The sequence below is a fragment of the Camelus bactrianus genome, chromosome 9, assembly GCF_048773025.1.
Source record: "Camelus bactrianus isolate YW-2024 breed Bactrian camel chromosome 9, ASM4877302v1, whole genome shotgun sequence".
Classification (NCBI taxonomy): domain Eukaryota; kingdom Metazoa; phylum Chordata; class Mammalia; order Artiodactyla; family Camelidae; genus Camelus; species Camelus bactrianus.
The window spans coordinates 39,466,230-39,479,764 of NC_133547.1; the positions used below are offsets into that span (position 1 = coordinate 39,466,230).

At 45.0% G+C, this 13,535-nt stretch overlaps 1 protein-coding gene across 2 annotated transcripts in view; it reads left to right on the plus strand.

Moving 5' to 3' along the window:
- ELAPOR1 (endosome-lysosome associated apoptosis and autophagy regulator 1) overlaps positions 1-13,535 on the plus strand; it is a 62,795-nt gene that overhangs the window by 18,699 nt on the left and 30,561 nt on the right. For both annotated transcript variants that reach the window (XM_074370095.1, XM_074370094.1), the window contains exons 2-3: positions 9,319-9,439; positions 11,521-11,713. In XM_074370095.1, coding sequence (XP_074226196.1) covers positions 9,319-9,439; positions 11,521-11,713 — 314 coding nt within the window. The remainder of the gene's footprint in view (positions 1-9,318; positions 9,440-11,520; positions 11,714-13,535) is intronic.

A 13,535-nucleotide genomic window follows, 5' to 3' on the forward strand; every position in this document is an offset into this window, starting at 1 on the left:
GTCAGGGGCCTGTCTGGCCCAGAGCATGGTGCCTCAGACTGCCCCAGCTGGGTGTGCAGACCCAGTAGCCGCTTTGTGCGATGTGTTCACAGCCAGACCAGCAGGAAGGCCCTGCCAGGGTGACCAAACACTGTCTCTGATGTTTTTGATAAAACAGAATCTGGAAATCCAGAGTAGAACAGAAAATTCTGAAAGAAGGGGCAATGAAGGCCAAGGCTCCCCAATACTTCTTCAAACTGGGAGCCCCGGGGCTCCTGGCACCATGTTGCTAGACAACAGCACACAGATTGAGGACAGCCAGCAGGGGCCAGTCTGCTTGGGGTCTGTCTGCTTTGGCTGCTGCTGGCACCTGCTCGGGTGAGAGAAGGAGCATTGCTCGTAGGTAGAGGAAACAACTGACTACGTGGGGTGATTAAAGGAAGGCAAAAAATGCATCCTTAACCTGTGCGTCTGCCTCATGCCTGCGGTTTTACCTTTATTGATTTGCTCTTTCAAGTAGAGACTGGCATTAAGCTTTTTTTGGGTGTGGGACTTTGGGTTCAAACAAAATCTTGACTGAGAAGAATAAACATGTAAGAGATTTAAAAAATAACATTGCTCCATTAAAGTTCCTGGGCATATATCTGGAGAAAACTCTAATTAGAAAAGATACATGCACCCCAGTGTTCATAGCAGCACTATTTACAATAGCCAAGATATGGAAGCAACCTAAATGTCCATCGACAGATGACTGGATAAAGAAGCTGTGGTATATTTATATGATGGAATACTACTCAGCCATAAAAAAGAATGAAATAATGCTATTTACAGCAACATGGATGGACTTAGAGACTATCAAATTAAATGAAGTAAATCAGATGTAGAAAGACAAATATCATATGATATCACTTATATGTGGAATCTAAAAAATGATACAAATGAACTTATTTACAAAACAGAAATAGACTCAGATATAGAAAACAAACCTATGGCTATCAAAGGGGAAAGTGGTTACCCTAGTGGGTAGTGCGAGGGATAAATTAGGAGTTTGTGTTTAAGAAAAAAGTGAACAGTCTGGGGGTAAAATATTATGCTATTTAAAAATTGTGAGTGCGTTATTATAGATTCTAATGTTTCTCTGTGTGTGTGTGTGTGTGTGTGTGTGTATGTGTGGAAGGGGAGTTGGATAACAAACTCCTTAGAGAATCTGAGGAAAACTGTGGCCAGAAAAATGCATACACCTAAAATTCTGCCTCTGGTTGTGTGGGGCTGGTATGTCTAGGTCCTAGGGCCCAGAAGACACTGTTACTGAGCGGGCAGTCTTAAGAGGGTGAGAAGGAGGGAGGGAGAGAAGGGAGGAAAGAGGGAGTCTCCCTGGTCTGGTGGCTGGAGAACAACAGGAAAGGTCCAGTGAGGTCACTGTGCCCCTGAGTGTCAGCCAGACCATCCCCCCAAAACTTGCGTGAGGGCACTCCAAAGCCAAAAGAGCAAAGTCAGCGCTGGGCCACAGAGAAAGTCTCTCTTGAGGCACTAATGTTCAAATTCTGAACATTTCACCCCTGTTTTCCGTGTTCTGTGCTAAGTAGAGTTCACTCCTCCCTCCCAGCAAAGGGCTGGTCTCTCTTTGACCGTCAGGATTGTTTAATGGGATCTACTTCCAGCTGGGTCAGGCGCTTGCCAAGCAAAGAGGCATTGGCAACTAAGTCGACAGATACCTGTTGACGCCGTTGTACCAGCTCGGGCGTTTGCCTGGTGCACTGGGCCCCAATCTCAGACATTCTCCCCACAGGATCTGCCTTCAGGGATGGTGAGAGGAGGAGGGGCTGGACCCACAGCTGGGGGAGGAGCTTCCTCCAAACCTCAAGACTTTTAGTCAGAATCCGTGTTTACTTAAGAACCTGTTTCTTGACACAGGTGTTGTCCTAGCCAAGACAAACCCAAGCTGTGTTGATCCGCTGCTTCCTCGGTGGCTGTGACTTTATGCAGCACTAGCTTGGTGATTCTAAGATTCAGGATCTGAGACTCTGCTTGGCTGTGCTCTGTCTGTGGGGTGGCAGTGGCTGGGGGTATCCCTTCTCCTCGGTCATCTCTGGGCAGTGATTCTTAGCCCTGTCAATGTTTTACTCAAGTGTATCCATTTATCCAAATTCAAGAAGCTAAGATTTGTGCATTTCAATGTATATAAATTTTCCCTAAAAGTAAACAACCTATAAAAACAATAACTTCCAGTGGGGAGGAGGGGGTGGAAGTAATTGGGGCGTGGATAGAGGTAGATGAGCAAGAATGGCAGAAACTGGTAAGTATGGAGGCTGGGTGATGGTACACGGGGTCATTATATCCTGCTTTTAAAAATATATACATTTGAAATTTACCATAATAAAAAGTGATGAAATAAAAAAAACTTAGAAATGTCTGTTTTCTCTTCGAAATCTCCCTCCCTGATGAAGAATCTTAAAGGCCCTCATACTCTCTATCCTAGTAACTCCACTTCTGGGAATCTATCCAAAGGAAATATTCAGAGATGCACATAAAGCTTCATTGTAGTTCTATTTTAAATAAGGAAAAATTGGACAAAACTCAATTTCCAACAATAGGGGAATGGTTAAAGAAACTATGGTGCAACTATTAAAGACACAGGAGAGTGCTTGTGACCTAAAATGTAAAAAAAAAAAGTCAAAATACAAAACTACATACCATATGATCTTCATTTTGTTTTTAAAAATGGATATGTATATATAGAAACGAATTTGGAAAGAAATACAATAAAATATTATGAGTAGTGATCTCCGTTTGGTGGGCTTATGGCAGATTTTAATTAATTTTCTTTTTGATCCTAGCCTATACTTTCATTTTTTCTACAATTAACATTTATTACTTTGGTAATTATTTTGAAAACTGACAAGTGCCATTTTGAAGGAAGAGTTGGAAAGTTGGAAGGAAGAACAGAGTTCTATGTAATTACCAACTGTAAAATAATAAGGTGTATTCGAACTGGAGGGAATCTTAAAAACTAGAAAGTGCCTAAATCTAACTTTCTCATTTTAAAAATGAGAAGAAGTCCAGAGCATCGAATGCCCACTTAGGCCATTTGTTCTTAGTTTCTCAGACCGCTTGTTTCAGTAACCCACTGAGCCCTGGAGACCCCAGGACCTTTACATTCTGGGGCATGCCCCCCATGTTAACCTCTGGAGGCCCAATTTGGGGGGCAGCCCTTGGACTCTCCAGTCGGTCTGAGCTACCTGTTGCTAGCATCCTTGGCCAGCTGGGCTGGAGAAATACCCTGGTAGGAAGAAGCCAGTGGAACAGAAGACCCCACTGCCACCCAGTCACCCACTATTTGTCCCTTTGACAGTTGTAGCTGGCCATCTGTGTCTGTCCAGCTCTGCTGTGGCAGAGGTTACTCCTAAGAGCTGGGCTAAATGTTTGTGGGGTCTGGCTTGTCATGACTTTCAAACCATCATTAGTTGAAAAAGGAAATAGTATGGTCCAATGGTTGGTGTCAAGTTGGAGTCAGAGACATGTCACCGTCTTTGACAAAGCCCTTAGACGCTGTCTTAGTCCGTTTGGGCTCTAGAACAGGATACCATAGACTGGGTGGCTTAAAAGGCAAACATTTATTTCTCACAGTTCTGGGGAGTTCACCGTTCTGGGGAGTCCAAGATCAAGGTGCTGGCAGATCCAGTGTGTGGCGAGACCATTCTTCCCGGTTTGCAGACAGCTCTCTTCATGCTACATCTTTACCGCGCCTGAGAGAGGGCTGGCTCTGTTTCTCTCTTTCTAAGGACACTAATCCCTTCTTGGGGGCTCCATCGTCATGACGTAATTGTCTCCCAAAGGCCCTCACCTTCAAATACCATCATTTTAGGGCTTCAACATACGAATTTTGGGGGGAGAAAACGAACATACAGTTGATAACAGACATCAGTCAAGATGCTTCTCTGGAGAAAGTGGGGCAAGCAGAGAGTACAATGAGAAATGATCGTAGAGAATGGTGGAGGACTGGAAAGCAGCTTCTCCGTCCCTGCCAGCCCACTCTCTACCACACACACGTCTATGCTCCTTGAGAACTGGGACTTTGTCTCAGACACCGCTGCTCCACCGGAACCTAGCACATAATAGGCCCTCATAAACACTTGTTGAATGTGGAATGAGCAAACATCATTTTCCCAGATTGTTAGAAGATCTGACACGTTCCAAGTTACCCGTATTTCCAGAGTTGAAATCTTTTAATTCCAGAAGAACTGGATGTTTGGGAAAAAGGTATTTTTTAAAATATTTATTTGCACAACTGCAATGCAACACTTTCAAACAGTTGTCAATGGCAAACACAGAAGCATCAGGGAACCACCATGGGCATCTCCAGGGAGACTGTTATGATGTCCACTCCATCTGTTGCCTCCCATTTCTTCCTCTACTCCCTCCTCTTGAATTTGGCCATCTAGTAGGATAACATATATACTTTTATTTGAGAGTATTTCTTAAATTTAGACTACCAGAATATCAGGCTTTGGCCCTCTGGAGGACTGACTAGGAAAAGTCAGAGGATGGGCATGTTCCTGTAGCGCAGCTTTTTTCTAAACTGTGATAAAAATACAGTGTACCATCTTAACCATGTTAAGTGCGTAGTTCAGGCATTAAGTACATTCACATTGTCGTGCTCCCATCACCACCATCCGTCCACAGAGTTCTTTTCATCTTATAAAACTGAAACTATACTCAGGGGCCCAGCCACTAGCAACCACTCTTCTACTTTCTCGCTCTTTTTAGGAACTGGACTACTCTGGGCACCTCATATAAGTGTAATCAGACAGTATTTGTCCATTTTGTGACTGGCTTAATTCACTTGGCATAATTTTCATTTTTATTTATGCTGTGGGTTTTGGTGGGGGAGAGGCATTAACGCCAGCCCTCAGTAGAGCTGAGAAGTAAGGAGGGGCTTATCTCCAGCTCTCCAGCTTTCCTGCCTCATCCTTCCCTGAGCTTCCACCCACCTCAGGTCCCTACTCATGGCTAAGCGTCCTCACCCCTTATCCCATCTCCAACTTACCCAGGGAGACCATCTGATTTGCTTCATGTGGGCCATGTGTCCATGTCTTGACAAAAGTGAATTGGCCACCTTATTTGACAATGCTACTTAGACTGAATATGGTCAGGAGGGGATGTATCTGCCCAAAGAGGCTGTTACCACAGGAGGGAACGATGGATGGTGGGCAGGTGGAGACAACAGATGTCCAGGACAGGGGACGTCCTCCAACCAGGTTTAAAGTGCCTTTCAGCCTTCCCACGCCACACGGCTCCAGGCTTGACTCTTTCCCCTTTGAGCCCTGTTTGCAAAGGTTTTTATACCCTTTGATTTCCTTGCAAAGTTTTCAGCATCTTGAGAGCCAGTGCTGGGCCCCAGACACACTTTGTGAGTGTGATTGGAGCCCACACAGGCTGCCCTCAAATACCAGCAGCCTGGAATACAGGCTCTGGGCTCAGATTGCCTGGGTTCATTCAGTCCTAGCTTGACAATCTCCTGGCTGTTTGGCCTTGAGCAAGTGACTTCACCTCTTGATGCCTCAGTCTTCCTATCTGTAAAATGGTGAAATAATTGTACCTCCTCCATTAAGATGTTTTGAAGATTGAAAAAACTACTGTGCTAAGTGATTGACCTGTATCATCTTATTTATGCTCACAACCAACCCACTACACATGGGGAAAAGACACCCCCTTTCTGGGCACACCACCAAGCATGAGGAACTTGAGCGAGATTTCACACTTTACTCATGCCCTGAGTTGGGCAGCCTTGTGGAGAGCCTGCACACCGTACACAGCAGCCCTGCCAGGAGGCAGGTATTTGTGTCTCCCCGTTTTTCAAATGAGGCAGCTGTGGCTTAGAGAAGTTGAGCATCGTGTGGTGAGGGGGTGCAGAGTCCCTTCTACCTGGCTGTTTAGTTACGGCACACCAAAGAAGCTACCCACCACTGGTGCCGTAGACCACATCCCTTTGTCACCAGCTCATCTTGAATGTCTTCCACCAATCTATAGACTGGTGATACCAGTCTCTAGTCTCTAGTCTCTAATCTATTGCTTTGACAGTCATTTAAAAAACTACAACACGTGTTTTGAAAGAATAGGGGAAAGGTGGAAGGAAGAACACATTTCCATCCAGGCACCATCCTGGCTTGGCGATTGTGTTTTCATTTCAGCAGTCCACTCAATACCTCGACAGCAAGGACTGAAAACGTTGTGGGTCTGAGTGGATCCTTCTTCTTCTGGAGCCAAAAGATCAGTGTTACCAACAGATAGCTCAATATTTGGCCAAACAAATTCCAATTTCGGCGTTTTTCACTCTAACGTCTCATGTTCCCTGGGAACATTGCATGTAGCTGGGTGAATTACGGGAGGACAGCTTAACTAAGGTGCCCACCTCTTATTTTCAAACCCTTCTTTCCCTGATGAACACGCAGCAGCCACTGCCTCCTGTGCCCCAGTTAAAATTGTGATTTGGATACTGTTATGTCACTGTGCACAGGGAGAGCGAGGAATTTGTGTGCTAGACATATGTATTGAATGTATTTGTGTGTTTCCTCTTGTGGATCTGTATATTATGCAGACTATATGCTTTCAAAAACAGATCGCTGAGTAAACTGAGTTAGTGTTGGGGAATTGATTTATTCACAGAACTCTGAATACAACTGAGGAGTGCTGCCAGTTACAGCTCTGATTTGTCTGTCTAAGCATGTCTTGGACGGCGAGATTGCGAAGTGTAATTCAGATTTGAAACAGCTGCAGCAGAGCCAGCGCATTAGAGGCTGCAAATATCCTCAAGTGACGTGAAGTAAATTAGCACATATTGAAAAGGAAATTTTCTAAGGCTCGGAACCACCATTTTCCCAGCAAACCTCCCACCCGAGTGGGCCCCAGGGATTGCCAAATAAACGATGATGCAAAGTGGACATGGCCCATGTGTCTCCAGGGGGCCAAATACAGTCAGAGTGACGGAAATGATCTGCTCAAACAGATGAAATGTTTTAACACCAATTCTCAGGACTCAGAAGTGAGCCTGGCTGCTGGCAGACAACCAAGATTGTCTTATTTAATTTTTAGATTTGGCTGTTGAATTTGGCCCAGTGTGAGTCTGTGTTTGATGGGAGGGTGGAGGATTCCTGGTGGGAAGGCCCGGGTTCTAGCTCAGTGACTTACCAGCTTTGTGATCTTGGGCAATCTCACCCCGTGGGGAGTGTTTTCTCATCTGTACGGTAGAGGAAACAACCCCTGCTCTGCTTGCCTTCTGGGGAGTCTGAAGAGCAAATGGGATGGTGCTTGGGAACTGGAAAAGCACTGTGCGAATGACAGGCATAATTATGTTCACAGGCAGAACATTGAATTCTTTCTGCCTGGTTCACTCGATTCTCCATTTACTTTACATACTGTGGATTTTACCCCTCTTCCTTGCAGCAAAACCTTTCGGAGAGTATCATTTTTAGACCTGGAATTGATATGTGTGTAGTTGCCCTATTTATCCACAGAGTCTTCTGGGATAAAGTAAAGAGTGGAATTAACAGGAAAACAGACCCAGAGAAATGGCAGCCCAAGGGCACAAAGAATTCCCACCCAGATGTTCTTTCTTTCCTAGATGACACTGACATCTAAACCAAAGCCAAAGCTTCTCATCAGAAGTCAGGCTCACAATTCCCCCGTCTCCTCTGCATCTTCTCCGTCTGGATTAAAGCGCCAAGTTTATGCGCTGCTGTCCTGAGCCATACCAGGCACTACATCTAGTACCTCGAGGTGCTGGGCAGGCAATATATATTTGATAAATATTTACAATAGAGGAAATAAAAACAGAACTCTAAAATTGTCCTCTCATCATCCTAAGTTTCTGAAACTACAAATCAAGAAACAACATGTTTACCGTATTTCCACAAGTCTGAGATTCTACTGGTTCTAAGACACACCAGTTTTTTTTTAATTCTTATTTTTTATTGAAGGGTAATCAATTTACAATGTTAGTTTCAAGTGTACAGCAAAAGAACTGAGTTATGCATATATATACATACATATATATTTTTCCAGTTTCTTGGTGTTTTGGGGTTTTTTTGTTTGTTTGTTTCTTTGTTTTTATGGACCAAAAAGAAAGGAAAAGCTCCATCAGTTAAAACATGACACGATGCTTCCTCATTGTGTCAGTTATAAGCCACACCTTGACTTCACAGGTGTTACAATGCGAAAGAAATATGCGTTTTTTAAAAGAAATATGCATCTTAGAAGAGATGAAATGCAGTCTGCTTTCCCCTTCCAAAAAGTAAAGATTTCTCCTTTTGGTTCTGGTGCATTCTTAGATTAGCCAACTTCAAATGGTCTCAATTTCAGCCTCAGTTCCTTGCATTTATACATGTTATGCAATCATCCTTTCATACGGGCTGAAGGGGGACGTTAATTCTATTTTTCTTATGGAGACAGTGATACAAAGTACTTTATGGCTTGAATATAGTTTTTAGTAAGTGAGAATTGTAAAATACTTGTCAGAGCCAAAAGCACATTAATTCTGTGGTCTGTTGTTTATTACAAGATTAAAGAGGGTATTTGAGGGTATTTGATGGTATTTGGCGTGTCTGTTGTGCTTTCTTTTTCCCACGTGGTACTTTCTATGGTTTTTGTTGTGGCTCTTGTTGTTTTATTTAATGCTTGACTTGGCTGTTTTGTTGCTGTCATTCAGTTTATTCTTAGTTCAGGTAAAGCAACTGATCTGTGAGTTTTCATAGCACAGAGAAATTAGGCGTTCATAGGCTCACATGTTGACAGCCCATCACCTGCCTGGGCTAAATATGTATATATGACGCTTTCATAAAACTTGAGGTGGAAATTCATGGTTTTTCTGGGTAGAAGGGAGCATGAAAAACATAAGGAAATCAGGGAAATAGAAATACTGCTTCTGCAACAATCCTTTGTAAATATTCCATAGACCAGTCCTTGCTCATAAATAATGCAATTTGGGACAAGAAAAATTCCACCTGTTTCTAGCCCGATCTTTAGTTACCTTCCCACATCCCTCTGGCCTATGAGGACATTATTTATACGCAACAGCAAAGACAGTCATGAAAAAAAAAAAGGAAATTCTAGGAACTAGACCATGGCCAGTGAAGAGGAATGATCCAAATAATCGTAGCTCCTGCGTGTGCTTGATAATAGTCACTCAGGCTCCATAGTGCCTTACTACCTGCCGGGGCCCCAGGGCCTGTGACTGTGGTGATGGGTGTCGGTAGCCATTGCGCTGAGCAGGAAGTGGGTGGGAAGCTGTTAATGTCTGGCCATTGCTAATGTGCATTTTGCCCACTCTTCTCTCCCCTGCAGTCTGAGTACCACTATGAGTACACCGCGTGTGACAGCACGGGTTCCAGGTGGAGGGTCGCCGTGCCGCACACCCCAGGCCTGTGCACCAGCCTCCCTGACCCCGTCAAGGGCACCGAGTGCTGTAAGCAGCGCTGCCTCGCAGCTTTGGCCTCTGCCCCAAGCCTCCTGCCATCCAAGTTAGGCGCTTCCTGACCCTGCGGCTAAGGAATCAGATCTTTCCCCCAGTTAGTCCCCATCCCCAACCCTGTTGAGATTTGGGGCAGAAATGTTATTTCATGGAGGCAAACCGGGTATCTCAATTTACTTTTATTTTATTTTAGAATTTAAATCCCATCAGGAGAGCAAGTAAAAATTCCAGCTGTGCACCACTTAGATATTTTTTCTGTTTGCAAACATTTTCTTTTTTGCCTGTGGTTTTCTCTCCAATCTACACTCACTGGCCACAAGCACTCATTAGGAAAGATTGTGATTTGCAGTCATTCTTGAAAAAGAAACTAAGGAAGATGAGTTCTCGCAGAGACAGACCTTTGAAATGCACTAGGCGTCCCTTCAGGGGCCAAGAATCTTCCCTGGCCACAGAGCCGACCATTCCACCAGAAGGGCAGTGACTTGCCTCAGCTCCGCCCCCCGGCCCCTGGGACTCTAGCCGCAGCTTTTCTCCCATTGCCTATTTCCCCTGTGCTGTTCTTTTGAGAAGTGCAAAGGGGATGGCAGTAAAAGACAGGGACTAGAATCAAGGAATGCCTGAAGATTTGGAAAGGAGACTGAGAGCATTTAAAGTCTACAATGAGCTTAGCATAGTGCCTGGTTCAGTAGGTGAGCGGACAAATACAAATCAATGAATGGATACTGCCACGATCTGAGTAGAACTGAGGTGTGACTAATGGAAACAAATGAGCCATCTTCAGTAAACGTGGCCAACGTTATTGAGCACTATGTGCACCTGCTACGTGAACCACAAAGATAAATAAGACACAATCTCTGCCTTCAGAAGTGTACATTCTGGTGGGAGGAGCAAACGTCGGTTCATCCATCCATTTCTTCAGCCAAACTTCCTGGATCCCCTGCTATGTCCGTGCCAGTTGTTGAGCCACCGTCCTGGAGGAGCTCAGAGCCTACTGGGAGGCACACATCAATATGATGTGTTAATACGAGATGAAAAAGAATGGGAGTTTTAGATGCTTAAGGATAAGAAACAGCTGGGAAAACCAAGGAGCAGAAGTTTGGAGGCGGAAGAACACCAGACACATTCAGGAAAGAGCATGTGGCCTGGGGTGGAAGCAACACAGGGAAGGGGACAGATGGGAGTGGGGTGGAGAAAGATCTGCAGCCAGAGATTTAGCTGGAAAGTTGGGTTGGGGGAAAATTGTGGAAGACTTTGAACGCCAGGCTGAGAGCTTAATTCTGTAACCAAAAGGCACAGGTGGGGGTGTTCCTGATTATTTTTTAAATACATATCAATGTTTTGGAAAGATACTTCTGACCACAGAATGAGCCAAGACAAGAAACAGGGAAATAGTTAGGAGGATGTTGCAGTGGTTGAGGTAACAGGTCACAAGAATCCCAACTAGCATGGTGGTAGTGGCACAAGAAAGGAGGAGACAGAAGCCAGAGACTCCAGGGGGAGATTCAAGGCTGAAGGGCCAGGCCCCATTCAGAGGAGTCAGCATGAGATCATGGTACCCTCTTCATTGGAGAGACCTCAGAATGGCCGACGCTACTGGTTTAGGAAATGAGATTGACCAGGGCAAGCCGAACGTCCTGAAACAAAGCCCTAAATCTTTTTTTTTAAATAACAGCTTTATTGAGATATAATTTACATAAGATTCACCCCTTTAAGGTATAAAATTCAGTGGTTTTTAGAATATTCACAGAGTTGCATAATCATCACCACTATCTAGTCTCAGAACATTTTCATCACTCCTGCAAAGAAACATCATGCCCATTAGTGATCTCTCCCCCGTACTCCCTCCCCCAACACCCCATCACCACAAGTCTACTTTCTGTCCCTATGGATTTGCCTGTTCTGGGCATCCCATATAAATGGAATCATACAAGATGCACCATGGCTCTAAATCTTAGTGGGTCAGACTCCTAGAACTCCATTCTCTGCTCCTCCCTTTAGGATGCCCACAACCAACCCATCCTCTTGGGCGGCAGTTGACCTCACCACCACACCCTTGTCCCTGCTCTGTGTTCCAGCCTTCTCTTGCAAAGCCGGGGAGTTTCTGGACATGAAGGACCAGTCATGTAAGCCATGCGCTGAGGGCCGCTACTCCCTTGGCACAGGCATCCGGTTCGACGAGTGGGACGAGCTGCCCCATGGCTTTGCCAGCCTCTCAACCAACATGGAGATCGAGGACAGCATCACTGAATCCAAGGAGAACTGCACTTCGTGAGTTGCCCCTCTCCACTCGCCACGCCTTCCCTCACCTCCCTGCTCCACATGCTTGTTAAGGGGCTGCAGGGAGCACTCCACAGCCTCCTCTCCTGCTTTTCTGGCTGCGCAGGAAGGATGGGGTTGAGGGAGCCAAGCTGTGGGGGTGAGGGCTGGAGCAGGGCCCCACTGGGCTTTCCAACGCCATGTCCACCTCAGCCCAACCTTGCAGACCTAAGCTTACCAGTGACTGACAGGCATTTGTGACAGGTGAAAAACACGGAGAAATAGAGAGGTGGATTAGAGGAACAAGGGTTAAATGGCCCAGTCTATTTAAAACAAAATCCAGTTGGCTTTCTACCATGGAATTTTAGATCAGCCAATAAACTTCCTCAACTTGACTGCAACACAATGTGCAAAGCATTGGGTATCTTTCTGGCTTTTGGTGCTGGGTTCTAAAACTGGTCTGCTAAACCTGAGTTTATGGGTTTGGGGGGATAACGTAGGACCAGAGCTTTGGTCAGTGGTGGCTGAGATCTTCCAAACCCTTTGAGACCCCGGTGACCAGAAAATTCTCTTGCTCAGATCTTTTCTGTAACTGAAAAGCTCAGCCCAGGGTGCTTAGCGAACTGGGAGTTATCCTTAGCAAATCTTTAGATGTTTGATTCCAGGGATAGGAAGTAAATAACGTACCTTCTATAGTTCAGGCGCTCTTCTGGGTGCTTTCCATGTGGTACTTTCTATAGTCCTCACACGAACCCTTGTGAAGGTGAAATAGGTATTATTGTTCCCATCACACACATGAAGACCTGGAGGCTCAGAGAGGTTAAGTGACTTGTCCTTTGCTACCCAGCTTACAACTGAGGAGACTGGAATTCACACCCAGTCCCAAGCTTGCCACTGCCCCATGCTGCCACCTTTAAATAACATCTAGTGCATGCAAGGCAGTATTGGGTCTAGAGAGGAAAAGTAGGGGGAATGCCTAGATGTAAAAGACAATTTTTCACTGCTCTTTGTTAAATATTGACAAAGACTGCAGGAGAAATCCTGGGGGGTGATGGAATTTTTGGGGATCTTGATTGTGGTGGTAGCTTCATGGGTGTACACATCTGTCAAAATTTATCAAATTGTACATCTGAAATATGTGTAGTTTACAGCAATCATACCATAATAAAGGTGTTAAAAATAAAAAATGCCTTAAACATATTCATAGGCATTTTAAAAAAAGTAAAAGAAGAAGGTGAATACAGGAGAAGAGTACATGAAAGTTTCTTTTATACCCAAGCAGCCAGAAGGATAAAAAGGAGTTAATAATTGTATTACACCTGGATTTCTAAAGGTGGGAGCAATGCCTCCCATTCCTATGCTTAAATCTCCTAGAGGCACCATTGTCTGAACCAGGCAGCAGGCCTTTAATAGTCCCCCTTTAATTTATTTCAGAGTTCAATATTATGAACCAAAATCATTAGCATGTCAACACTGGCAGCAGAGATAAAGCCAGAGAAGATTCAAGCTGGAAGGAGACAGACCGTGTGATTAAGGCAACCAGTGCCCATTTTAGTCCTGATAGATAATGTGGCTGACCCTGGACAAGGTGCAGGCCTGGCTCACTCAGTCAGTTCCCACCTGCGCGAAGGAAAGATTTCTCTCTCTCTCTCTCTCTGGGGACTGCAATGACAGTCCAGAAATCATTATCTCTCAGAAAGGCAGGATGCGGGCCCGTTTATAACAGCTTGTGTTTCCACAGCACAGACTGCTTCAGGGCCTGGGTCTGAAGGCCTCCCAGGACATCCCTGGGATGAAGGCATCCCCCTGGGCGGGGGAAAGGATGTTTCTCCTC